Raw genomic sequence first — 27,543 nt, 5'->3', positions numbered from 1 at the left:
GCGCTTGCTTGTTGCTTATCAGAAATCATGCAGCTGAAGAGACAGGCTTGTCAAAATCTGCGAGAGGCAGGGCAGAAGGCAGAAGCCCCAGGTGCTTTGTCTCCCTGGCAAACAAGGCCTTAGGCTGATGTTGCTTGATTCATTAACTTGATTTCCCCTTTGCTGTGTGCATGCAGCAAAGAGCACGCTTAAAGAGAGTTTTTGAAACAGACCCATACTTTAGTTATGGATAACTTCAATTATTACCTATTTGACAATGTTTTGAAAGCACTTTGCAAGCAAGAACTGGTAATCCTGTAAATGGTGTGTTTGATTTGGTAGGGTAAGGATCAGCTCATCTGTACTCTGGGATTCAGAAACTGAAAATGTATGGTCAGCTTCAGAGAATACTCAAGTATAAGCATGATTTGGCTTGACTTTTTTTTAAGAAGAGAGAGAGGCAGCAGAGGGGAGGGTGGAGGGAAGAAAGAGGAGGTGAGGCAGAGCAAAAAACTATAGCAAATTCAAGTAAAACAGGGCTCCTGAGTGACCAGGAAGGAAATTAAGGTTTTCCACGTTAAACCCAAGCTCCCTGGAGCTTGGTACTGATGAGGGAAGCTGTTTAATCCCTTCACTGCACAAGACAGAAACTGGCATTTCCAAAGGACAAGTTGTCACATAACACTCCCATTAACCTCCTATTTCTGGTGCAAGTCTAGGCTGTGACATGCAGAGTTTTTCCTCGTCTGTTATGTCACCTTTTCAGCAGCCTTCCCTGCAAATAGTAATTGAAGGAACATGTAAAAAATCCCAGAGGATGCACAAAGAAAGCTGCAGAGCTGTAACTGCTCTCTGTGCTCTGATGCTCTGCCCTTCGCTGCAGGGGCAGCCCACCATCGGCAGAGAGTCTACCAGGGTACCCCTAAGGAAACTTCAGCTTGGGGGAAGAATCAGAGCTCATTTTGACACACTGGCTCTGTCCTCTGGTGACCCTTGCTGTCCAGCAGACACAGGGAGCAGTGTGGAGAGAGGAGGTGCCCCTCTGCAGGAGCATTCTGGTCCAGGGACCCCTCTGCACGTGCATCCCAGTCTGGTAACCACCTCAGGACCCTCGCTGGCCAGTTCGCCTTCTTCCACAGTGCAGGAAAGGGATTGCTGAACCCAGCAAGGCCCCGGGGAGGCCCTGGGAAGGCCTCGGGGTCAACCAGCGCATCTCTGCGAAGGCACTGTTAAATCGTGGTCCCCTGCCGAGAGCAGCACCAGCAGGGGAAGAAAAGGGTTTTCCCAGCTGCCTCTTTTACCTGCCCCAAACCTGGCTTCAGGTGATCACACCTAAAAAAGGAAATTCGATTTCATCTTCCACAGTTGACCAGTTCTTGGCCTTTTGGCTGAGGACACCAAGATGGGAGCTGTGTAGAATAGGGATTGGAGGATTAGCTAGCTAGGGATTGGAAGTCCAGTTCAAAAAGAGTTAATTCAACCCATCAGCTAACTTCATACATGCCACAGGATATCCCCTCAGTAGCAGCTCAAGTAGATTTCTTGGCTTCCAGAAGAAAACTTAAAATGAAGGACTGAGAGAAGGAAAGCCAGTCTCACACTCCTGGCAAGCCTATGCTGACTGTGGTATTTACCTCTGGACTTGTTCTGCTGGTGCAGACAAGAAAAGACTGTAGATAGCTTTTGCTTTTTTAGCTGCCCTAAAATAAGAATTTAGAGATGCATGTGCTACAAAAACAGGATATCAACTTTTGTCAAAAAGATCACAGGAGGTTTGAGGTTTTTTTTATTTTAGCTGCCTCTTTCTCGCTCTCTCCTTTTCTATCTCTCCCGCCCTCATCCTCCCACCCCAGTTTCTGTGCGCACTGAACACACATTTGGAGGAGGAGGAGTGGAAGAGATGGCGGTGGCTGAGACACAGCTATATGCAAAGGTGTCCAACAAACACAGGAACAAAAGCACCTCTTCACTTCTTGAGTCCCTCTTAACTAAAGGATTCCCAGCTCATATCGCGTGAGTAATGTGCTTCAGCACTCTTTATATAGCAAGAGGTATTTCTGGTAAGAATGCGAATGCAGAGAGCCTGCATTTTTAATTGAGAAAGCGTGCCCTTTCTGGGTGATGATGTCTCTACACAGGGATCAGATATGTCTTGCTTTGTATTTCTTGTAGAGAAGTGTTTTGTTTATATTCTGAAAACAACCTGCTCTGTATTCATTTCATAAAATACTGTGCATATCTCTGAAGACCCATACTCTTCCACATCTTGAGGTTGAGAGGCTTCAAAATGACTTAAGAAGCTGATGTCTATAGCTAACTCTTGGGATAATTAGCTAACTCTTGGGATGATTTCTCTTTTATTTTTGGTCTTGTCACCATTATTATAAGGGAGTTAAATGTGGGTGTATCTTCTATACTCAGTCGTTGTCAGGTCTGACAAAGATCTCTTGCTGGGTTTTGTCACTGGAAACTGTTCTAAAAGAGTTAGCTTTTTTTAACAAAATGCCATTTTTTTTTAGTATGTTTAGGGAGTTTTATGTTAATAATGTTAATATGTTTAACAAAATGTCAAAAAGTCTATCACTTTTTATTCCTGTCTTGAATCAGGATATTGTTCCAAAAGCATGTCCTAACAGGAAAATACCATATAATAATAAAGAATCAGATGCTATTCTTTTCAACCTCAACTGACAAAAAATTAACTGGGGACAGCATTTGCAACTGAGCTAATAAAAAAGAAACATGATGGTCACTCCCTCCCCAGACATTGTTTAGATTGGATAGACAAGTTTTACATGAGAGTTTCAAATTTCCGGAGGGCAACTTTGAGCGCTTCTGTGGTGGCCAGTTGAACCACATACTTGCTCTTCAGAAAATAACTCCTTTTATTTAAATGTCAAAGAACCCCTCATCAAAATTATTTGAAAAGGGAGAGCAGTATGTCTTTGTGGCTTCTGTTTTGACTTTTCATTGAAAATTAAACCAGTTGAAAAGGTGCAATACAGAAATGCTGTGTTGACTTTTCTAGGAACACCTCTGTTTAATGGAAGAACCACAGACATAATGGGCACAACTTACGAAGGTAGTCTGGGCCCCTTATTCCCACTCATGCCCTGTGGAATTTTAGCTTGGAACTTATCTAAAAATCTGGCTCCCTGCTTGTCTAATACGTACTATAAGTTTGATCACCCCAGAGTAATGGAGAGTTTTAAAATTTTTGATTCTGAAGGTGATGTTCTTCAAATTCCCTTTGAAACATTTTCTGCTGTCACTGAGATGGGTTTGTGCTTTCCAGGTCAAAAAAGACAAACAGTGGCCAAAGTACCATGCAAGTCAACATAAAATAACAAAACATCCAAAAGTCTTTTTTTTTTTAAACTTTAATTTCCCTTTAATGATTTTTAGATCTTCAAAATTTGGATCACATTTTATAAAACCTTTTAACTTTCTCTGCAGTTCCTGGTTTCAGCTATAAATCAAAGTACCGAAAGATTGTTCTTTTGTGACATCCTGGCCTGAACAAAACAAGGCTGCATAGAAATATCACAATATCTCTCATAATGTAGAATTGACATGACAAAGCAACTTTTCCCAAAAGAACAACAAAAAAACCCATGTATGTGGGGATCAAGCCAAGCATTAAGCCAGCAAAATGGGCCTCTCCTTCTGCTTAGACCACACTGAACTGTGCCAGCGGTTTTCTGCTTTAGGGAAGCACCAGTTTATTCTGCCTGTAAAGCCATGATTTTTTAACATAGATTTTCTAGTGTAGCATATTTTGTTTGCAGAGGGCTTTTCTCCTAGTGCGAGGAGCAGCGTGGCATAAAGTGGCAAAACGCTCACTTTGAGATTTAACAAGCAGGTGATAAAGGCTGACATCTCTGGCAGAGTAGAGGCAGGCTTGGCTTTTCAACAGCATACAAGCAGGAAGGGCCGCATGGGAAGAACGATGCAAACACAGGTCATTCATGTTTGATGTGATGGAAAAGGGGGAGACGGAGGACGGATGGAAAGAAAGCATGCAGGAGTACTTCAGTCACAGAAGATGCAAACTGGTTTTACGACAGCTGGCTTATGTTTTTGACATTGATTTGGCCATGACAGTTAATTTACTATATGAAGAAGGAAAGTAGGAGGTAAAGCCAAAGCTGAAAGACGCCCATTAGCGTTCAGCCTTGTCAAGCCCCCACTAATGAGCCAAGCACAGTTTATCACGCGTATAAGTACATTCATTGTTTTTAACAAGCCATATGTAGCTTTTGTATTAGAGAGAAGGCAGAAGGCTGAGAGGAAGCACCCGGCATGAGCCTGGACCCTGCTGTTTAATGCCCTGCTGGCACGTGCTCAGATGCCACGGGGGTGAGAGGAGGATAAGAACTTGAGAAGACTAGGCTAAACAAACCAATGCCCTCAGCACCCAGCTGCCAGAAAGCATGGCCTCAAGAGAGAAGGAAAGGGCAAAAGAAAGAGATGAACTGATGCCAAGTAATTTAGTATTTTTTCTCCATGTCCACTGTCTCTCCCTCCCCTTTGTGTCTTCTGAAAAGTTTAAAAGTGGGTTCCAGGGCTGAAAATGGGGTTCGTGTGTACAGGTGCTACTTAAACAATGGAAATACTTCATTCTCCAAAAACCTTGCCTTTAGTCACAAAACTTGTTCATGTGAAGGACATTGATGGCATTTTGAAAGCCCTCGTGAGAAAAGGAAATGTGAATGAAATTTGTTTCCAGAGAATGACAGTTGTATATGGGAGAGAAACTTGAGACATTGTCCCTTACCTTGGACTGAGTTTGTACCTGAATTTGTGGCTCAGATCTGGCTCTCTGCTGGGTTATGGGAAATTTTCAATCCAGATTTTCAAACCCCAAGTATAAGTATGTTTTGCTTTGGTTGTATGTATGAAACATGGGCTTGGGCCTGGACTTGGAATTTATCATTAGCAAGAACACTATCCTATAAACAGAGCAAACCTTGCTCTTACAGTCTGTGCACAGATGAGTTACCCAACCCTAAGTAAATCCGGATAGTCGGTAAGGGTACTAACAAAATATCTCCAGAATACAAAGGATAACATCCTGTGGGGAGGACAGGATAGTTGTCTTTAGGGAATTAAAGCCTTGCAATGGAAAAGACTGTCTGGTGTTCTTTACAAATATGTGTTACATAAAACATCTTCCAGGAATAACCTAGTCACAGTAGGTCCTATTTGTGCTGGAAAATAGACTTGATGCCTGCAGAATGTCCATTCTTTTTTATGTGCCTGGAGTCATAGAAAATGACTTTAATTCTCTCTGTTATTCTGACTAATACGTTTTGTTTTTTCTAGGCAAAAAGCCTTGGCTGCTACTGGACAAAAGACAATAGAAGATGCTGCAAAATGGTAAGTGCCTGTGATTTCTAAGGAGGACTTTCATATCAAATCTAGTTAAAAATACTTGTTCATGTGCTGATTCTGTCAGTGAGTTTGAATTCAACAGCCATCACCATAAAAAAATCCTGCATTCACTTCATTTCATTTCATTTTTATTCAGTTCATCTTTATTTCATTTTAGTTCACGAAGCAAAAGAAATAATTGCATTTAACTGCTTCTTCTGGGAAGTGAGGTTATTTGCAGAAGGCACAGGGTAAATCAAAAGTTGGGGAGGACGGGGCAGTCTTGGGCAAGTGCATCAGCTTTTACCCCAGTGATGACAGTCATCTCATGTGACCAGCAACACAGGGCACAGACGCCTCCTCAGTTTTAAGCCTTGTGCTTATTTATACAATTGACCTTCAGGGCCTGCTCCTGCCTGCGGTCGCCTCTGTGAGCACAGTTATTGCCTCTGCGAAGACAGCTCTGTGCCCCAGTGGTAAACAAAGCTTGGACACAGGGCACAGACCCGGAAAATGGGAAGAAAACATGGAAAATATGTCAGCCTTGTAGTGGTTATCATTACAAATCCATAGAGTTACAGCATGGGGTTAAATGGCACTGACTGAAAGCAATCAGGGCAGTTGTCTTCCCCTGAGAAAGGCTCATATAAAATAAGTTGAAGGGCTGACAGTCAGAGGGAGGTACGATTTGAGTCAAAATCACTTGTTAGTCTTGAACATGCTAAGCTTTTTCCTCTGTTCTGAGACTCCCACAGAGCATTCATAAGTTCATAGGCTATTTCTTTTATTTTAATCCTCATTCAAATCAAATCTATTCTCTCCTCACCCTCTCTTCTATTTTTTGTTGTTGTTCTGTGTTTTTGGTTTGGTTTGTTTTTTTGTGTGTGTGTGTGTGAAAAGACAGAGGAAACATTAGAGAATGACATGTTTACCCCAAACCAAGGTAGTATGAAAAAGAGCTTTGTCAGGGACACCATCCCCTTTCCAAAAATTACCCCCAATCTAAAAGCTGTGAAGCTAAATATACAGCATGTGCAGAAAAAGGTGGAGGCTGTCATCATCTGGGATGCAAGTTTCTGATTTTTGCTTGTGCATTTTCTGGTTTCTTGTTTTTGCTTTTATTGAGGCTGAATAAAAATGATAGCACTTTTTGAGTATGTTTTAAAACTTCAGTTATTTGTCATTCTGTCATTCTTCAACTTTTTTTACCCATTGCCTCTCTTTCCTCTTCCAGTCCTCTGTTTCCAGTCATGAAAAAGAGGGAAAAATAACCCTACAGCATGACAAAAACTTTTTTTCTGTCTTTCATTTTCAGACATCTAAAAAAATTAACACATGTGATAAAATGCAAAACACACAAAAAATAAACAGAAACAAAGCCCCATAGGCCTTTCTCCATTAATTAATATTCCATAGAGAAAATCTGCAAGCAGCTTTCATTTCAGCTCTTCATTTCTAATCTCCAGGGAATAACAGCTTTGTATTTCCTTTTTCTACTCTCTGTAGTGGATGTCTTGAGACAAGGGAAAGAAGAGTAAGCGGTGCAAACACTTACTTTGTATAATATGTTCTCAATTTCAGGTTACACTCTCACTGCAATGATCCCTCTTTGGATGACCCAATCCCTCAGGAGTATGCTCTTTACTTATGCCCCACTGGCAGCTTGCATAACTACCTGCAAGAGTTTTGGAAGGAGAGCAAGCGCCAGTGTGGGAAAAACAGAGCCCATGAGATTTTTCCACACATCACACTTTGTGATTTCTTCACGGTAAGGCACAAAAGACATGCAAGGGCCAAGTATTGACTACTGTTGACACTACGCCACTTACAGTTGTTTTCCACCAGAACTTCTCCTTGGTGATCAAAATGACAAGACTCAGGTCCAGGCATGAGTGTTAGCTCTGTTAGTGTGTTCAGCCTCTGTATAGGCACTGAGGGCCACCTTCCCACCACACACTTTAGATACCTGACTTAGATCTCAGCATGTCTAAAACTTAGGTGCTGGGAGGAGTGGGCTGATTCAGGGTAGCCGGGTGACACATGTCTATCATGCGCCTAGAGCAACCCTGTGCAGCCTTGGCTGAGCAGGCCCCGTCAATGGGAAACACTACTCACTGCATGCAGCTCTCCACTTGGATCCAGGACATTAAGCCTTCCTCCCCAGGCTGGCAGCAGCTGCCTTTAGCCAATGGTGTAATGGTGATAACATTTTCATAGGGTGTAGGAGGCTTTGGTACTAGGCCTATGGCAGTCTCAAGGAAACCCCTGCCTCTCCCAGAGTGCCCTAGCCACTAAGCTATTACCATGATGGCATGTGTCATTCTTTACCCTTCATATAGAAGGCTGGCCATTGTGAAAAAGAGGGAAGCAGAATGCACAGGAAAGAAGGAGCAAAGAGAGCCAGATTCTGTAGTCCAGCAGTGCAAGTGAGTCACTTTGTCTATAATTTAATACGGAAATTACGCTCCAGAGCTGGATTCTTGGTGGGTAGTTTTCTGGTTCTGGAGATGCTACTGTCCTCCTAGTTGACCTTCTGAATACTGGATGACACTTTAGAGAATGTCTCAGCAGAGTTGTCTTCCCATGTTTGGGTGAATGTGTCAATATAAGCAAAGGCTAGCAAAGATTCACTGGTCTGGAAAAACTCTGGAGACAGCTGGAATCCAGTTTCTGCATGTTGACCATGCTGCACATGAACATCAACTGCATTTGAGATGCACTGAAACAGAGATGAGCTAGAGCAGCTGGACAAAGTTATTACATTTATCATACTTTCATGCTAAACCATGTGGCTAAGCACAGGCAGTGAATATAAGAGTATTTTGTTGCAAAATATTGAATATCATCTTACCATGTGGCCATTAATCACAACTATATGGAACAAAAACATTAATAACGAATGCTGTGCTCTTGAAAGATGTCAAGTTTAAAGGCCTGACCTGGAAGAGATGAGTGAGTGGTAACCCTCATCTCATGCGTCTCAGCCATGTTTCAGGTAGCATATTTCTAGGGATAAATGTACCCTCCATGAATATCCACCGCTAGTTCTTTGTTCCTCAGCTGTCAGCAAGAGCTGACCGGGGGAGCCTCACACGTGGAAAGTGAGACACACTGAACTGGCTCCCACCTCATCCTCCTGACTTGTCCTTCTCCTGTTTCCTGACTCTACAAGTCTCCTACAGCTCATGGACTTGCCACGCGGTGCTGGGTGCTCAGTGGAGCATGTGGGGTTGTGCCTGCCCCAGGTGCACTCCCCAGTTCCCCACACAAGGATCAGTATGCCAGTGCCCTCCTTTAGCGCATCCCCCCCTTGGCTTGTTTAAGGGGAGCTTGCACGGCTTGCAGGAAGTGTGAGACAACCGTGTCATGGTGGTGGCTTGCAGCTGAAGTGTGGGTCCACTTGAGGATGGACAGTGCAAATGCTTAACAGAGAATGACTGTTTAAGTAGCAAGTGAAAGTGCTTTAAAGGCGAGCACTGGAGAGTTCAAAAGACAGAGATGAGAGAGGGGTGATGGGATCTGAGTGCCCATGCTGTGAACAAATAAGCCCTGGTCTGAGAACAGAGCGCAATGGATGCAAGCTTTGAACCTCCTCCCCAGCTGGATTCTGTTTCCTTTTTTGTAGCTCCTTTCTTCTCTTTGGCTCTTCCCTTCAGCAGCTTGACCTGATGTAAAGGCTAAATGGAACAAATAATAGCTCAGTTAAGGAAAATAAAGCAGTATGGAGACAGAGCATTGCTAATGTTTGTGTCTTTGGCTGGATGGCACAAATTCCATCTTTAACTCTTCATTTCTTAAATTGCTTAATTGCCAGTTTTTGCTGAGGCATGTCTTGGTGCAATCCTTTAGTTTGCTGTAATTAGAGCATTAAAGATCATCTGACACTGATTCCTTGTGAATTTTCCTATGTATGTAGCTCAGCATATGAGATTTTGAAGGTTTAATAGGACCAGTTTCAGCTAAAGACTGCAAGATAACAATAATATAAATTCTTACTTAAAATTAAAGGGGGAGGTCATAATCACTACCTCATTTCAGATGAGCTACTGAACAGTTATCAGATGGTAAAATCTTTTTGCCCCTTCCCACCTAGACTAGATACATCTAATGGTAAAAGACTCTGTCTCTTATTATAGCACCAACACACTGTGCTGACCAAACTGCCCTATATTAATGATTTTAATACCATGAATTTCAGCCCAGTTCATAGATGTGCTATCTTTCTCAAGAAATCTAACTTCCATCTTGCTTCTGGTATTACTATATGAGACGGTATAGGAAAGCGGCTGTTAATATGGTTTCTAAAGCATGTTCTTCTGTTTTCTTTCAGTGTGAAGACCAGAAAGTGGAATTATTGTATGAGGCCTTAAAGCGAGTTGGTGAAAGTTTTTCACAGTGCTTTCCACCATTCATTTCCCTATCACTACATTCATCCACCAGCTACCTTGGTTTCTTTGTTGGTGACAGCCATGCAAATATCCTCAAAGAATTTGCTACGGCGTTCTCTGCAGAGGCTTCAGCCTTAGCAGGTAGGATAAACATCAGTGGGAACATGAGTGGATTGTAGAACAAATGCTTAGACGTGATACTGAAAGCATCTCCTGTGTCTCTGGGGGAGCTAAACTGATATTTTACTGCAAACAAGCATCCTTTCCTCCTATGGAGTGGAAAATAATATGTCTAGGACAGTTTTGTAGCTTATTTTAGACTCCAAAGACACAATGCTTTTGTCTAGAAGGTTTTGCTTTTGCTGAAATCAGTAGACAAGAAAAAAAGAAAAATGCTAAAAGCCTTTGTTAATTTTCTCTTCTTTAGGGAATTCAGGCAAAGGCTTTACTTGGCAACCTCTTGCAGGCAGCTGATGGGTAGAGTAGTCCCTCAAAATGGTATTAGCTGTTGGTTTACTGGGCATTTATACCATGCTTCTTTCCAAGGATTTTGAAAATGGCTTGAAGTTTATTCATTTTTGAGCTACTACATAAGAGTTTCTGTGAGATTGGCTTTATCAGGGTTATTGCTATATGATTGTGCTTTTGTATACATTTCTTTTCTTGACCCACAAGATGAAATGGTTGGCTGTGTAACTTGACAGGCTAATGACCTGGATATCCAAGATAGGCAGAGATATAATCCTTCCTATTCCTAGATCTCCATACCTAGCCTCTACTCTTCTTTCTCTCACCAAGGATCAGTATCATGGCTGGGTGGGGACAGAAGGAAAATAGAAAAGATGGGCTTGAAGGAAAAAAAACAAACTCTACCTATAGCCAGTTCTCTGTCTCACATGCAGCCTTGGGAAACAGTAGACCTTTCTGTCTTTGGGGGTGTTCAAATCTCTGTGGCCAAGCTGAAAAGGAAGGCAAAAATGAAAGAAAGAAGAAATACGGCCCAGCAGGCCTGAATTTTCCCTGGTGCTCATGTAGGGCCCTCTGCTCTTGAGTTTGAGTCACCTATTTCCTTTCAGTGGTTGTGTGCCAGTTAGTGATCTCCCTCACCCCCCAAATTGCTCATCTGAAGCACAGCAAGGACAGACAAGTTTTTGACACTCATATCACAGGTGACTGAGGTACCTTGTGCATTAGTGGTTGGCAGGGTGATAAATACAATAAGGAATTGCAGGCATATATTCTAAACCAAGCTCCTAGTACTAGGGAAGAAAGATCCTGGAAAGTCCTAGGAGCATGCTGGTGCTTTCAGGTGCTGGTGCAATGGGCACTGTAGAAATTTTCCCTGCCTTGTTGCGTATGTTACATGTTGCCAGGGGCTCCAGCCCCATGTTGCTGGATATCATACAAGCAAAACAAAGGGATGGCAGAGGATGAAGGGGTAGTGAGACAGTGATAGCAGCTGTCTCAGCCCACAAGCAGCCCTCATGGGCAGATGACAGTGGGTCCAGCTTGCTCTGGAGTAAGGCTTTGCCAAGGAGGGACCAGGGGGTCCTGCCTGCCTTCTAGTTTTCTTTAGGGAAAAAGGAAAAAGGGCCTCTTTCCCTCTTAGGGAAAAAGTATAAAGGACCTCTTCAAACCACAGCAGTGTGTAAGAGGTCTGCATTCAGGAGTCATCGATCTCTGGTTAAGCATCCTCTCCAGCCTGCCTGCCTCTCTGCTGTCCTGGGATTGCCAAAAGCCTGGGCTGTAAGCAGAAGGAGAGCACCAGATTTGGGGTTAAGGTTCCAGCAAAAAGGGCCTGTTGCAGAGAATTTTACTAAGTTCCCTTTTGTAACTGCCCTTCTGGCTCAACCCATCCTCCCTCAGTACAAGTCTGTTCTCCATGGCTTGGTCAGGACAGCAGCAGGGAAGAGAAAGGCATCAAGCACGTAGTGCAACATGCCATTTCTTCCAGTGGCAAAGCCTGTGTAGGAAGATCAGCCTCCTCCCCATGTGTTCAGCTTTACATCCCCACTGCCTTTCCTACGCCATCCTCATGCTATTGTCTGCCCTCGCAGCAGAGCCCTTGCGGGAACTCCCAGCTGCCTTTGCCATCAGCCCCATGTTTCCAGTCCCACAATTTGGGTTGCTGCGTGGAGGACATCACCTTTGAGGCCACTCTGTAAAGCAGATCGGTGAAGTCCTGGTTAAAAATAACTGCTCCTCCCCCTTCTTTTTGGACGCAAGTTTATCCTTCAACACCGATCACTTCTGTAGCCTGGTTTAGCAGGCAGCCGCGCTGACAGCTGTGCAGCTGAGGATGTGGTGAGCTGCTGCATGAGGAGGTGGCAGTGAGAGCTTGAGGTGGAGGGGAGCGCCATGGCCCTGAAGGTGACGTGCTGCCAAACTGCACCCTGTGCAAGCAAAGATAGGCCAGGAGGTTGCCCCAAGACGGCTGTGAGAGAGACAGGATGATCTGGCTCACGAGCCATGAGACCGTGCACCAGTGCGGAGTCTCACGGGTGCTTTCATTGCCACAGGCTCTGCATTTGGATTTGACTGATGTTTTTTTCATTTTTCCAATGTGGTTGAAAACCAAAAGTAAAGAGGCCTTGAGCATGCCAAGCAGAAAGAAATGAGGGCCTGGGAGCACAGGTGTTACTATTTGGTTGCTGGTTTTGCTGGAAGGAGGTGCTCTGCCATAAGATAAGGCAAAGGTGTTCACAGGGCAGTACTGAAGAAGAAGCTTTAATTAGGGCTACAGGAATCACTAATGGTTCAGACTGGCAGCCAAGCCAGGCACAGAACTAAATCCTCTTGGATCAAGTCAAATTATTTTTTAAATTTTTTTCTCAGTGAAATAGGGTCAACTTTTGGGTTTTGTGTCAAATGAAAACATCTTTCTGGCCCAAAACAGAGCATGAAAAAACAAGGAAGTGAAGGGATTGAGAAGGAAACACCACCCTCCACTGTGCTAACCAGTATTTCAGTGTTTAGGCCATTTCTCCAGAGACTGGGAGACACAGCTTCAAAACACCTGTCTGCCTGAGGAGATTTGGACCCATCCCTGCCATCTCCCAGGAGAACACCATACCCAACTTTGTGTAGATTTTGTGGATATGGGGTCACCTTAGTCTTTCCTGCTGGAGCTCTAATTTGCCTGGAATAACTGAGCTAGAGAACACTCTCACCGTACTATTGCCCAGCTTTATGGCCTGACTGCATCTCTGAGAAATAGGTCCTAATCCCTGCTCCAGTGACAACCAAGTGAAACTGGATCACCAATGGAGACTGAAGGGCCTTGGCCTTGGCCCCTGAATAGCTTTGTCTGGGAGATACAAGTTTGAAGCATCTAAGATTAGGAGAGGAATTCAAACTCTGCTTGTTCTTTCTTGGAGAACAACAACCCAAGGAACAACAAATAAAACCAAACCCCCATGGGCAGTTTTTTTAAACTGTCTTTTCCCAGCTGAAGCTCAGAAGCAAATCCAGTCCAGATCTGTGAATATTTTGGTATGATTAAAACTATGATATTCTGAAAAACAGTTATTCAATATACGTATGGTCAGCCCTACCACTAAGCACTATGATATTTTCTGTATCATGCAAAGCATATAGGACAAATCAACAAGAAGAGCATTAGATGACCTTTGCTTCTATTTTGTGACATGAGCTGACTGTTTTATTCCTAGATTGCCATGTGAAACCCTGCCAAAAGCAGGTCCATCTTACCTTGGCTCACAAGTTTTATCCTCACCATCAGAAGACTTTGGAACAATTGGCCAAATCCATCAACCCAGGGGAGGCCTGCCAGTGGGTAGCTGCTCTCTATTCAAGGGATATGCGTTTTGTACATTACCAGGTACTGTCATGAGAGTTATTTAATTTTCTGACTCGTTAATTAAAATTTCTTCTGGAGCCATCTTGCTTTTTTTCATGAACAAAATTACTGTGTGTACAGTACAATGTTTCGAAAGTCATGGTTCTTTCAAGTATCTCTTTGAGTTGAAAAACTGTACTCTTGAATCAGTGTAAAAGATATCTTTCTGGCAGATCTGATTCCGGGAAAGCTGAACTTACAATGACACAAGAAAATAAAGAGACAGGACATGATCTTTGAATATTTGCTAGAACTGGCCAGATCACAGCTTTGCAGTAAAATTCCACTCAGTAAAATTACAGTTTTCTTGATTGTTCCAATGCAGGTTAAATATCAGAGAGCAAGGCACAGTTCACTCATTGATGATTTTCTGCTTAATAGACTATTAGTTAAAAACAGTCAACATTTTTCCTGTTGTCTTTTCCAAATTTAAACTATAGCATGATAAATGGTCACTACTTTTTTAGTCAAATTTGTGTATCATTTTGGTACAAGTCTTGTACTGGATTTCATCACAGTCAGGAGAACTGCAGGTTATCATGGCAAGAGCTGATAATGCTTTTACTGTGTCTGCTTTTAAATGAGTCTGTACTTTTTACAGAAAAAAAAGAAGCATTTTTATGAATACCAAACGCCTATTTTTACACATGCTGTATATGCATTATTAAGTTTTTTCCTTTGCTGAAGTGCCATTAAGGAACAAATTGCAGAGCAGAAAATAGATAGATTGCTATGTACAGTACAGAGGTTAACAAGCATCCTCTGAAATGCTGCAGCACATACAACAGCTATGTCCTGTGTATTTTCCCCCAGACCCTGAGGGCCGTCTTCCAGTATAAGCCCCAGAACATTGATGAACTAATGATAAATGCTGGGGACTTCTTGTATGTTGACCCAACACAGCAATCTGATGTGAGCGAAGGCTGGGTGATTGGGACCTCACATCGGACTGGCTGCAGAGGTTTTCTTCCCGAAAACTACACAGAGAGAGCCAACGAGTCAGACACTTGGGTTAAGCACAGGTAAGTCGTGGTTCCCTCTGTAGGTGCTGGGGTTTAATGGGTATTGCTTGCTTTGTACCAGCCACTTGTCATACGGCAGAGGCGTGGCAGAGTTCTTCTGTGCTGTGAGCTGTCAGCTGCCAGGCGCGAGCTGGAGGTGGTGTGGGCAGAGGGGAGTGGAGCGTGCTGAAGCCCTGTAGCTGAAGGGGATGAACTCTTGGGGTCTGCATGGGGAGCTGGGATTTCTGCAATAAAAGACGTAAGACACCCACCCATAGAAACTCAGAGTGCATTAGTTCAGCTGCTCAAAGGATGACCTCTGTTTGCTCTTGAATAACCTTAACAAGCTAATGAATTTTAAAAGACTCTGTTCTGCAGCGCAGATTGAGACTTCAGCCTGGCTTACAATCTTCTTTTCTCTTTTATTCTTCTCATTTCAAGAGGTTGCAAAGTTAACTTGAAATGAAAAAATGCACCACCTTGAGCCCATCCTTGTCTTGTTGATTCACCCATATCAACAGGCATCCGTCTGGCTTCCTGCACTTTGCTCTGTAGCTGGCGGCACCGTTGATGGTACTTGTAGATTAGATCCAATTTTTCTAAGGAGGAGCTGTAGGTACAGTCCTTGCTGAGTCCACAGAGACAGATAGGAGGTCATCAGGTAACATTTCCTTTTCAAAGTTCATACTTTAGAAGGGTTACACACAATATATTCCATCAGTTACTATTATTTTAACCTCCTTCTACTAGTATGTCCTTGCTACTGGACAGATTCTAGCTAAAGAGCAAAGTTATAAAGTGGATAGCAAGTGTGTGAAGATTACTGAATAGAATATGAATCTTGGCTTTCACACTCCTGTATAAAATGTCATGACTTAAAGATCCCTTTTATTTGTGTGTGCACCCATGTTTGTGTGTGTATGTGTTGCTTCTACTTTTTCTACAGAGAATATGCTTTTGTACCAGCTTCAAGATTTTTCACCCAAACTGAAAATGAACCTAATGTAAAGCTGAATGGAGAAGTCCATAATCCAATTATGTCAAGAAGTGTAGCCAATATACTTTCAGTTCAGGTAATTGAGGTTTTTTTATCACTTTTATCTTGTGCTTGTGCAAACATACTCTTAAATAAAAGCATTTAGTAATTTTAATATCTTCCTTTTTCTTCTTAATATTGTCATGTTATAGTGTAATGCATATACATATCTGAACACACATACACTCACAATATATGGTATAGTATCTCATATATACTTTATGATGTGTACTCTTGCCTTCCTTCATAAATCTCTTTTTATTCCTCTCATAATAGTACAACATATAAAATGTCTGCTCAGCTTTCTCTGTGCACAGACTTAACAGGCAAGCTGTGCAGAGATATGTGGACAAGTCTCACAAATAAGGTACAGACACTGGGACAAATATTTTTCTCAAGTTGCATATTCCCTTGTCTTTCAAAAGAGTTCATAGCAGAGTAACTAGAGCAGAATTAGTTAGTTGTTACTTTCATGACCAAATTCTAAGGATTTCACCTTAATGGTTTACGTAGTTCCGGATCTTAGCACATTTAAATGTTTTATCTCAGGATGACTGTGTGAATGTCTGTAAGAGAGACGCTCCTGCAAGAGTCACATGTCCTTACTCTGGCTCTCAAGTGCTCTTGTCCCCTGTTATCTGGCTCAGATCTGTGGCAGAGCTACCGCTTGGCCCCAAGACGTTCACGTCTGCAGTCTAGGAGTTTCCCCGGTCTCTGAGTTCCTCCCAAGCAGAAGAACAAGACCACAAAAGCTTGGTTTTGAACTCTGATCTTCTTGTGCGGGCTGATTAGTGTCTTATGGCGTAAATGCAGTACTATTCTGTGATTAGCAGAGTACGTGAATGTAAATCTCATACTGCTTCTTAAGAATTCCCTTCTCCGCTTCTGAAGATACACATCTCTAACCTCAGTGTTGCAGCAGTGGCACTGTGATGGGTTAGTGTTGAGAAAGTTTTAAGCCTTCAACCTGTTCCTCTTTATCTTTTCATTTGTATCTATGTGTGTTGTAAACTAACCCCAAACTATTTAGAATGTATTTGTAATTCCATTCAATCTGATTTAAAAAGTAGCCACAGAGGAGATCTAGGTTCATTGCTGACTTGGCCAAACAGAGTTATGAAAAGTATAAAGCAGTTAAAATTACTGTTTTCACTGGGAGAAGAAGGATGTGCTTCCTGTTAGTCCTGGTGTAGAAAAGAACATTATCACTAGAATCTGTTAGCTTGTTTCCCTCTTTTGTTTACAGCAGCCATATAATATGTATTAAAATTATAATTATTTCCCATACAAGGATTAAAAGATTTGTTATCAGCACTGCCTTTTACTAGTGTAAATATAGAGTTAAAACCTAATTTGTAGCCCGTGAAAGTCAGAGATGACTTTCCTTTGCCTTCAGTGGAGAGTTGATCAGGCCTACTAGGTGGCCTAAAGATACTCCTCTATTATAGCAGCTCCTTTCTCTCACTTGCAGTACTTCTTTACGCTATAAACCTTTCAGGAATGGACAGCTGTCCTTATTCTGTTGGGCAGCACCTAGACAAAGGAATCCAGACCTGTTAGGCAGGTTAAATATAACATCATAAAAAACCCAATTTTTATACAACTTTCTCAGAACACCGCTCTCCGAAGAGGTCTGTTGGTGATGCGCCATGGTGAAAGAGTGGATCAGGTTTTTGGGAAGTCCTGGCTTCAACAGTGCTTAACTGCAGATGGTGAGTAAAAGAATGGGAGTTTCTTACCCAATCAGAACTAAAAACACTTGACCCCCCATCTCAGGGATACAAGAAAATCAGTCTCCTGCAGGTAAATCTAAGTGCTGAGACGGAAGAGTGAATAACATTGCAAAGTCAGACACAACACTGTTTTGACCTGCACGTAATCAGTATTTAACACACATACCATGTCCTACATATTTATGCTGGATAAATTCTACAGAACAAGCAAAGCTCTTGAGAGTCAGAATCAGGGTAGTTCATCATGTTGGTCAGAGTCACAGTACACCACTAATCAAACTTGGTGAGGAAGAGCAAGAACAAACCATGATGGAAATGACATGTCAGCACTGACCTAAATTAAAAGCTGAATTTCTTGACTCTCTCTCTTCAAACAAAAAGCATGTTTTGGGGTACAGAAAACCAACTAAGAGCAGGGAAGTATTTTTTGAGAGGGAGGAGGGGAACAAGGAGAAGGGAGAGTTCAGAAGGAAGCTTTATGCTGATAGTCTTCCTCATTATCCTGGGGATCTTCTACATGATGAATTTCACACTAGATAATGAGGATGGTACTTTCTGGCTCTATAATCAATTCATTGACTTCATTTTTATTCAATAGAAATACTGGTTTTTGTCATTTTGGCAATGATAAAAGAATATTGATATGGAGTGAATATTTGTCTTATTTGAGTCCAACAAAGCAGAATTCTTGTGATTTCCTGTCCTCTTGCAAAGCAGAGCTTGCAAAAGAGATGTTATTTTGTAAGGACAGGTGATTTCCCAAATCAGTATTGTGACCTTAAAATGTGATCTCTTTAAAGTAATAGTAGTCACTGTTTTTGTTTTTTTTCTTTTTTTTTTTTTCCCATCAGTGAGACACTATGTCTGTACTGGTAAACTAATCCTGTAGGCACCTGAGTTCAGGCATCGCACATGATGCTCCAAACTGTTTAGTTGTTAGCTAGCTCCCGGTCATGATCTCGGCTGATGATAGCTCCCCTTCACCCACACAGTTTCTAGATGAGGTTTAGGGGACAGCAGAGACCAGAGACCGTTCCTTCTGGACAGTTTGGATGTTTGGGGTGGCGGGAAGAGAATTTAGCTCTTTGGGCAAATGCCTTGCTTCATCACTTGCTGTCATGGCCAGAGAATGGGCACCAACCTGTTTTGTTACCAATAAAGAAGTAATTTTCAGGTTGAGTTCTCAGAATCAACCACTTAACAATCCAAAAAAATTTGATTAAGCTCTTATAATGAAATGCAGCATGATATTCAGCTACTGCCTCCTTCATACTGCAGCAAAATGTTCCACCTTATTTCAGGAAAATACCACAGAGCTGATCTGAACTTTCCTTCCTTCCTACCAAAACGGAGAGACAGCATGAAGCATTTTGAGTACGATCCTCCTTTATCTTGCTGTGGTATTTTCCAGTCAAGACTTACAGGTAAGCTAGGTAATACCCCAGTGCAAATTTAGTGGTTTGGGAAACAAGTTTTCATCATGTGCAAAAATTCATACTTGTTGTTTCTGCACTCTGAGTGTGTGAGCCTGACTGTGACAATAAAAATCTGGTGCAAATGCTTGCCTCTCTCTGATGCTTTAGAAATATGGAGACAGCCAAATACCTAAGTGCCATTTGCAGTTTTGGGATTAATCTTCCATAACTATCTTTCCAACATTCACTTTAGACTTGCTGTTTCCACCAGAATGAGCTTTCTAGTGAGCTTAATCAGTCAACAGTGTGTAAAAATGAAAGGGATGTCAATATACCCCATGTTGATGGAACTAAAACACTCCAAGATGTTTTTTGCAGAAAATGGTTTGCAGTAGTTTCTCATCTCTAATGATTTGTAAAACAACAACTCACATCGCTGTTCCCTTCCAGGGGAAGCTCTGCTGGACCAGGAGGTGGCAGTCAGCTATGTGTACTCGTCACCTGCACTACGCTGCATACAGACAGCTCAAAACATACTGGAAGGTAAGGCAGCAAAACTGGATGAAAAAGTCTCTGTCAAATTTCTATGAAGTATCTGAGATGTGCAATTAAGATGATGTATGACTCTGTGGTTGTTTGTTGTTATATTTAAGCAGGGAAGACAAGGACATTTTGTCTAGTTGGTAATGTTGGCAGTAATAAAACTGTTGCCATATGTATGATCTTAAGAGGATGATCCTGTTAAGTCTAATCCTCTCTAGTTATAATGGAATCTAATATGATATGAAACAGAGGCCTTTCATGTGAGGCAGAATTCAACATTAGCGGCTTCTACTCAAATCACTACTGCTACCTCTTCTAGAAAATATTTGGAGCCAAAAAGCAAGTGTTTCCAGTACTCTGAAGGAATACATATTTGAATCAGGGAAGATGGTTTTCCCCCGAAAGAGTTTACCTTTGGAAACCAAAGGATTTTAACTCTCTTGTATATCAGAACCTCTCTCCTCTCCTCCCTCCTCCCTCTCCCTCTCCCCTTTTCTCTTCTCTGTGATAGGTCTGTCAAAGCTTCTGAGTTCATTATCCTGTCTATGTTAGAGTTAGGAGGAGAGTGCATTTCTTCTGGGAATCTGTGTAATTCAGTAACCTCTCCTAGGAATAATGAACAAAAGAATGTGTCTTTTTAAAACAGAATTCCATTTCTAACACTGTAGCATGATTTTTTGCCCCGTTGAGGAACACTGAACAAAGTACTGTGTAAAACAGTGAAAACATTTTCCATCTGATGTTTATTCAGATTGCAGCACTACTGAGGTCTTTTCTTCCAATCTCTTCTGTATCTTTCAGATCATCACAACAGAACTCCAGAAATAATAATAATGTAAGAATTTTTAGTGCCTTAACATTAGTCAGGCAGGAGTATAATGCTGATTTCGTTTAATCAAAATGATCCTCTTTTGTTTGGCAATAAGTATTTCATTTTGTTAATGAAAATACTGCATCAAACAAGGGGCAATGTACAGTCTGAATGCAGCACTTTGAGTGTATCTTTCTAAGAAACATTTCTTATTTTTGCAGGGCTTAAATTAGATCAAAAAGTCAAAATAAGGGTGGAACCAGGACTTTTTGAATGGACAAAGTGGGAAGCAAGCAGACTAATTCCTAACTTTATGACTGTGACAGAACTGACAGAGGCCTCTTACAAAATAGATACAAGTTACAGGTAATTGCTGCCTATCTAGCTGTAAAAATGTTTTCTTTCTGAGATTTCTTTTATTCTTTTCCCAGCTCTTATATGTCATAAACCATTATTGCCATTGTAAAAATGGGTGATTCTGATCAAATTGAAGACTGCATGATCCTTTGACAAAACAAGATGTGCTGTCAGCTGCTTTGTGACAGGAATCAACTGCGTTTGCTGCTCTGACATAGAGACAAACCATGTTTTATACGAACACATACACACATTTGGGAATGTGCATAAACAGAACAAGTGGTCACACCTGCACCCACACAAACATCTGGTATTTGTGTATGGTGTCAGTCCTGCTTCGGTGTTGTCTGCAGATTTGCCAGTTCAGGTCCACAGTTTGTTATGCACAAGCACAGCTATATTGCAGGCATTAGTATCAGGTGTCAGGATTCTTGTTTTTACCTTTGCTCATATGAAGCATGTTTTAGAAACATGAAGAAGAACCTGTCGAGGTAAATAACATGCTGGTTTTCAGCAATTAAGGGATGTGACTTTAGAGAAAGAAAGTAAAACCTTTGTTTAGGATACAGCCCTTTGCCTACAGGGCAGAATGAAGAGAGGGTTTCAGGGTCTGCCCTGGGGGAGCTCCATCAAAGCAGAGAGTGAGTCAGGCTCAGATATGCACAGCCTTGGACATGGCAGGTTAGCACAGCTCCACATCATAAAACGTCACTCGTTTGTGTCCCTGAGGCCTTGGAAACAACAGCTACACCAGAAGGAGAAAACGGGGGCCATTCCCATGCACCTTGGGGCAGAGCTGGGGGAAGCAAAACAGGCTAGTGTCGGTGGGAGAGAGAGATGACCCCAAAGCAAGCCAGCTATCATTCAGATTTTGGAGGCAGGCAGAATAACAGCATTTCACTATGATTGATGTTGGTGCCAGATTCAGTGGGGGAAGGGAGTTGTTTTGTTTTGAGTTCTTCAAAGATAACTGCTGTGCTCAGCAAAGACTTTTTGGGGCCCTCACAGCTCGGGGGTTTGATGCAGCTTCTAAGCACTTGCAAACCACGGCAGAGCAGGAAATGATAAGCCTCCAATTCAATCTAGCTCCTCATCTTGCTCACAGACCAGGCAGCTCTGTGTTTGCTACAGTGCACAGCCAGATCCAGGAAATTACTCAGCAAATAAAAGTGAGTGTCTCTGGGGTTTCCCACATATATAAGAAAGGGGGAAAGGAAATTTCTCATGCCTCAACCTATTTCTTACAGCCAAGCAAGTGTCTTCATTTTAAATCACATGAAGGTATAAAATCCTTCATATTCTTGAGTCATAGCATGTTCTGATGTGTTTTACCACAAGCAGGCTGTTTCCCCCAGTTTTTTCTATATGGACTCACTTGCCTCAAAAATTAACCAGACTTCCACATAGAAAAGGGTACATGGGTAGCCATGGAAAGGTCAGTAGGAAAGCTCTGAAGCAGTGCTAACTACAGCTTTCAGACCCCTCAAAACTTACTTAGATTAGGTCAGAAACAGAATAGATGAGCTATAAACTTGCACATATCATGCTGTTTTCTTGTTTTCTTCCTGTCAAATGCAGAATTCAAAATCCACTGGTTCCAGGGGTTAGTTTTACTAAATTCACCCACCACAGAGGGACAACCTTTGATTAGGTTAAGTCCCTGGCCATTTCCCATCAGTAGAGGACTTGTCCCAAGGTTGCCTGTTTCTAGTGCAACTAGGAGGCAATGCAAGTGAGTGGTGCTGAAGCATTGGCTGCCCAGGTGTTGTGTGGCTGAGGTGAAACCATTTTGAGATGCCTCACCCAGTTGCAGCCATCTCCAAGATGGGTGCGTAGGCTAATATAGTTATCTAGCAGCCTTATCATCAGTGGAAAGACGGGGACATCTCCAGAGAGTGATTTTCTTTCTTAGATAGTCTATGTCAGACACTTTAGATAGCATGAATTGGCCTCTGCAATGGCTTATTTATTTATTTTAGGTGACCTAAACGGACACCTAAATTGCAGGCAGCTAAGGTTGGTGAGATTAACTTTGCCTCTCTCTCTCCTCTCACCCTTTCAAGCAGCAGAGGGTTCATGTGGGAGGGGATACTCCCTGTCCTGAAGCAGGATAAACTCTGCCTTTGCCATTCCTGCTCTTGAAGAGTGTCAACTGCAGACACTCAGAGATCTGCCTTGGGAACCAGTCCCCCTGCTGCACCATCCTTACTTGAAAAATGTTTCTAATCTCGAGCTTTCTTCCTTCAATGTAAGCTGCTTATTTCTTTCCTCTTCACCCTGTACAAGGAGGACAGATCCCTCCTTTCTTCTTCAAAACAGCCCTTTGCAGACTATTATCATGTCCTTTTTCAGTCTTTTTCTCCAAGCTGAATTCTTTTAATCTTTCCTTGTAGGCTGTGCTTTCTGGACTCTGCTCTCCTCTGGATTATCTCTATTTGGTCCTCATCTCACTTGAACTGTAGCACTCATAACTGGACATAGCACTCCCACCGAGACATTAACCTGGGCTGAACACTTAAGTTGTTATTTAGCCTGGAAGTCACCTGGGCCAGCACCTGCTTCCACATATACCCAATAGGTACAGAAGCTAAAGTATGGATGTCTGCTCTTTGTTGGGGGTGCTCAGTTCAGTTGCAGGACAAGCAGTTAATAACCGGGTTGATACTGAAGGGATGGAGGTGCTAAAGGCCAATACATTAAAAAGTTGTAGCTCTGCCAAAAGGCTGACCGGTTTTGGTCCACCATTCCAGACTTCTCTGGCCTAGCCAGAATTAATATTAACCGTAGTTAATAATCTAGAATGAGCCTATCACAAAGTTTTACCACCTATTTTCTACTTCTACTGCTTGTACTGACATAATGTACTGAGGGCTCACCTGTAAAATACATTATGATACCATACCTTATGACAATATAGTAGTCTAATCTCACTACTGCCTATTCATGGGATAAGGAGGCAATCAAACCAGGGGGAGGAGAGGAGGTTTGTTTGTAGAAGGAAATGAACATCCTGTATTGTATCACAGCACATGACTAGCTACATTTGCTAGCCATAGCTGTGAGCATCTCTGGTTCCCAGGTAACATATATTAAGAGGATGAAATGAAAAATAGGAAGTGAGTTTGAGGACATTGAATACTGTCACCAAGAATGCCATGGCATGGCATGAACCTGTGTGGACACCTTAATATTAGAGATAACTAATTGATGCAGGCACACTAGCCTGGAGGACAGGACATGGACCAGCCCTAACTAGAGCATCAGCTAAGTAGTCAGATTTCACAGGCAGGGGTCTGCTGAGAAGCACCAGATGACTGCGGTCCTGCTGCCTCTTCTGCCTGTCCCACAGCCCCGGGAAGGCTGGTGAGCTGCAGTCACAGCTAAGGAAGGCCTGCAGGGTCTCTCGCCATGGGGAATTTGGCCTTCCCAGCAACAGCCAGCGCTACCCCACCATTGGACCCCCAGCCACAGCATGGTCAGAGCACTGCAGGCTCTTCCCTCTGCTCTCTGCTGAGGTTGCGGAGCCTGCCTGGGGCAGCCCTCAGCCCTCCTCTGTAAGTTAACATGATCTGGTTTTGTGAAGGTTTCTGAGGAGCTTTGAGCTGGGTCTCAACAGGGTACATGGCATTTATCAAGCCAATCTGTTCAGTGGAGCTGCCCTCATTTACAGCAGTTTGAAGATCTGGCTCTTACTTTTTCTGAAAAATATTTATTCAGTGTTTGAAGAACTCCTCTACACAGAAGAAAGAGGAAAGCCTGATCTTAATAGAAGTGTTCAGATACATAGGAGTGGCGCATTATGATGAATGCCCTTGGAAACATACACTTTTTTAACTCTAGGAAGTAAAGTCTTTACCATGCATTTGTTCAACTAAAGCTCATATGCCTTTTTTGTTGTTGATTTTGGTTTGTTTCATTTATTAAGGAGACTAACATTGAGGGATCAAATCTTGAAATCATTCACATCATCAGTGTCTTGCCTAGGGTATGAACTTGGTCAAGATGGCTAGTGCTGGACCACTCTGTAAGTATGCACCTAGGCAGGCACATCCCAGTCTGCACACCTGGGCAACAGTACTTCCCAACTGAATTGTGCAAAGCACAAGCTTTTCTCAGGCAAAAAATCCTATTTTAAATAATCTCTACTGTAAACTGCAAGTTTTATTCAAGCATGGTTTTCCCTGCCTCTGGTGCTAGCCAGCTTTATGGGCTATAAGATTTAGCCATAAGATTTAATGGAAATTACTATGGAGGAAGCTAATGCCCCATGCAAGCTGTGGTATCAGTATGCCAACCATGTCAATGGATAGGCCTATATCCTTTTAACCAAGTGCCTTTTCTCTGGCATACTCGTTCAATAGTGTTAACAATGTCCCAGTATTAATCTAGACAAATGCTTTCTTGTGATTTTATTGTCAGGGGTAACTTCCCACTCTCTTCTCTGGTGCCATCAGAAACTTATGAAGAATATGTAAGCAGAAGCTCCACAGTTATAAAACAGATTGTCACTTCCTGCCCCAGCAAAGGTAAATGTTTCAGATCTTTGTACATCCCATCACACACTTTCAGCAACAGGTTCAGAAACTGGCAGAGATTTGCCATTAGAAGCACATTTATCGTGGGTTGTTGGTATCGCCCAGTATTTAAGGCAGAACACTTAGTCCTTGGCCTGCGCTATACTACATCGAAATGTTTCTGAAATTATGTACATGTATATACATAAATATGGGATAGAAATGGAAAAGCAAAATTAAACAGAAGACAATAGAATACTTCATTGCAAAAGTATAATCTTTGCTTGATCTTTCTATGTCAGGATATAGTTCAACATAAGATAATATTCTTTTCTGGAAAGCTACTTTTTCTATTTCCCTAGGAAATGCTTTTTCCTAGTAGCTGGCATGCATACAACACATCAGACTTTTTCTGACCAGTACAATGCACGCTGCCACATTTATCAAAGAGGTCTACAAAGATGACCAAAACAGCCTCACACTTATCAGCATAGTCATCAGACAGTGCTGCAGCTCCCTTACTACTTTTCTTGGCTTATTCTGATATATCAGGTGTCATCCTCATTGTGGGCCATGGCTCCTCCTTGGCATCTTTCACTCGACCTCTGATAGGGCTCCCAGCCAGAGAAAGCAGCGACTTTGCCCAGGTGGTCCGAAAGGTAAGAAGTTTTTTTCAGCAGAAAGTTTTCTCTTTGTATTATTATGTTTTTAATAAGGAGCTTGCTTATGCAGTGAGGCATACATGTAACTGCATGCTAATACCAGTGACATTAGTACCCTCATTACAAAGGGAATCTCATGTAGTTTTAGCATAGTATTGATGGTGAAGAGATGCATTTTCCCCTGATGAACTGTATGTGTCTAGAGACCAAGTCTTTGGAGAAAAGTTTCATGCAACTTCCACAGAAAGTCAGTGCAAAATAATAGTAACACAACAAGATCATTTGAAAACCTCTCCATCTGGAGCTGGCCTCCTTACTATAGAAATAGGGCTAAGAGTCTCCCTTCTCCTCTCAGTGGTGTTGTGAGTCTAAAATTAGCTATATTCAGTGAGTCACTCTAAGAAGTTGCGTGATTTTTGGGTCACTATACATACACACCTTATTTGCTCAGCTTCAGAATGAAATGGAAATGGGTTTTGTTGCCGGCTTTACAATTCAGGTCTGCACTTGAAACTTGTTGGCCAATGTTTGGGGTTTGCTTTTTTCTTTTTTTGATTTGTGCATCATCACCAGTAGCAGATTTCTTCATCCCAGTTTTCCTTTTGTCTGGGAAACACTGTAATACCAGCTGCCCTGGTATTTCCAAGGGGAGAGTTTAGTCTTTAGCTGTATTTTTACTATCAGTATGATGCATAAGAAGTGAATACAGCTTGATCATCAAATCCAAGTATGAATTTGGGGTGATGGCACAAGCTCAGCTAGTGTCCAACAGGCCTCCTTTCTGTTTTCAGTTCATTTCAGAAGTGACAAAATCTCCTGGTGTTTATTCCCAGAATGTTCTCAGGATCTGCTCTCTTCTGTCTTGCAACAAAGCTCTGCCCTCCACATCAAAGTAAAGACTCTGCTAATAATTCCTGCTTGTGTCCTACTTTCCTAGATCCCTTCTCTGGGCATGTGCTTTTGTGAAGAGCTTAAAGAGGAGAACAAATGGCAGATGGTTAATCCACCAGTGAAGACGTTAACTCATGGAGCAAATGCAGCATTTAATTGGAGAAATGGCATCCTAGATGATTAGAAGCCCAGCTCTGTCTTTGAAATTGTCAAAAATGAGAAGACAGTTTATTATTCAGCACAATCGAGAGATTCATCCACAAATCTTACAGCTTATGGGAATTACTCTCTCTGAGTTGTCTAAACAGAGTAAGCACTTCTGAGTTTGGTGCCTGAATTTTTTCTTTTTTTTTTTTGGCTGACTGAGAAGAAGGAACTGTCATAAAAATGAGAAATAACTCTTCAGAGAATATAGAATATAGAATGACCTGATTATAAATTCCATTGCAATTCTGTTCCAGGCACTAAAGAAAACATTATTGCATTTTCCAAGAGCAAAATATAGCCAATAAGAATTACTTTTTTTCCATGCACTAAGAAATTTTCAGACAAACTGAGATATTTGGACTGGAAAAAGTCATCTAGACCATTCTCTCATCCAAGGAGGACATAAACGCTACCTAAAGCCATCTGGTTTCCTATTAACTCTTCTAGTTCTGTGAAAGTATGGGAGGAGGGGAAATATCATTATTTATCTACCCCTTCTACAAAGGGAGTTCATTTTCTATCACAGCAGCTTGCTTTAATGTTGCTGAAACAAAGACAGATACCTGCATTGTTGTACTGGTGACAAAACCCAACGTGAGCAACTCTAACTGCTGAATGTTTCCTGAGATGGCACTTACAGGACAACAGTTTTGTTTTGTGTTGTTCTATGCCAAATTATATTAATGGTGACACACCCATCAGGATAGTTCATCTGAAAGGCTCTTCTCTTGGTTACTTTTTTGGTTAATGAAAGATAGCCCCAAAATCTTATGC

The 27,543-nt window shown here is 42.1% G+C and overlaps 1 protein-coding gene across 1 annotated transcript; it reads left to right on the top strand.

The window, feature by feature from the left end:
• The first annotated feature begins 1,879 nt into the window (after window positions 1-1,879).
• On the top strand, window positions 1,880-26,950 carry UBASH3A (ubiquitin associated and SH3 domain containing A). Its single transcript, XM_067289764.1, has 14 exons — window positions 1,880-1,992; window positions 5,305-5,358; window positions 6,934-7,120; window positions 9,683-9,881; window positions 13,412-13,581; window positions 14,413-14,621; window positions 15,547-15,673; window positions 17,249-17,348; window positions 18,671-18,793; window positions 19,235-19,327; window positions 20,360-20,504; window positions 24,915-25,021; window positions 25,562-25,668; window positions 26,609-26,950. The coding sequence occupies exons 1-14, from the start codon at window positions 1,880-1,882 to the stop codon at window positions 26,744-26,746; spliced, it is 1,872 nt and encodes a 623-aa protein (XP_067145865.1). The 3' UTR covers window positions 26,747-26,950.
• Window positions 26,951-27,543: the final 593 nt, after the last annotated feature.

The sequence above is a fragment of the Apteryx mantelli genome, chromosome 1, assembly GCF_036417845.1.
Source record: "Apteryx mantelli isolate bAptMan1 chromosome 1, bAptMan1.hap1, whole genome shotgun sequence".
Lineage (NCBI taxonomy): Eukaryota > Metazoa > Chordata > Aves > Apterygiformes > Apterygidae > Apteryx > Apteryx mantelli.
This window is presented reverse-complemented; position numbering and strand designations above follow the sequence as displayed.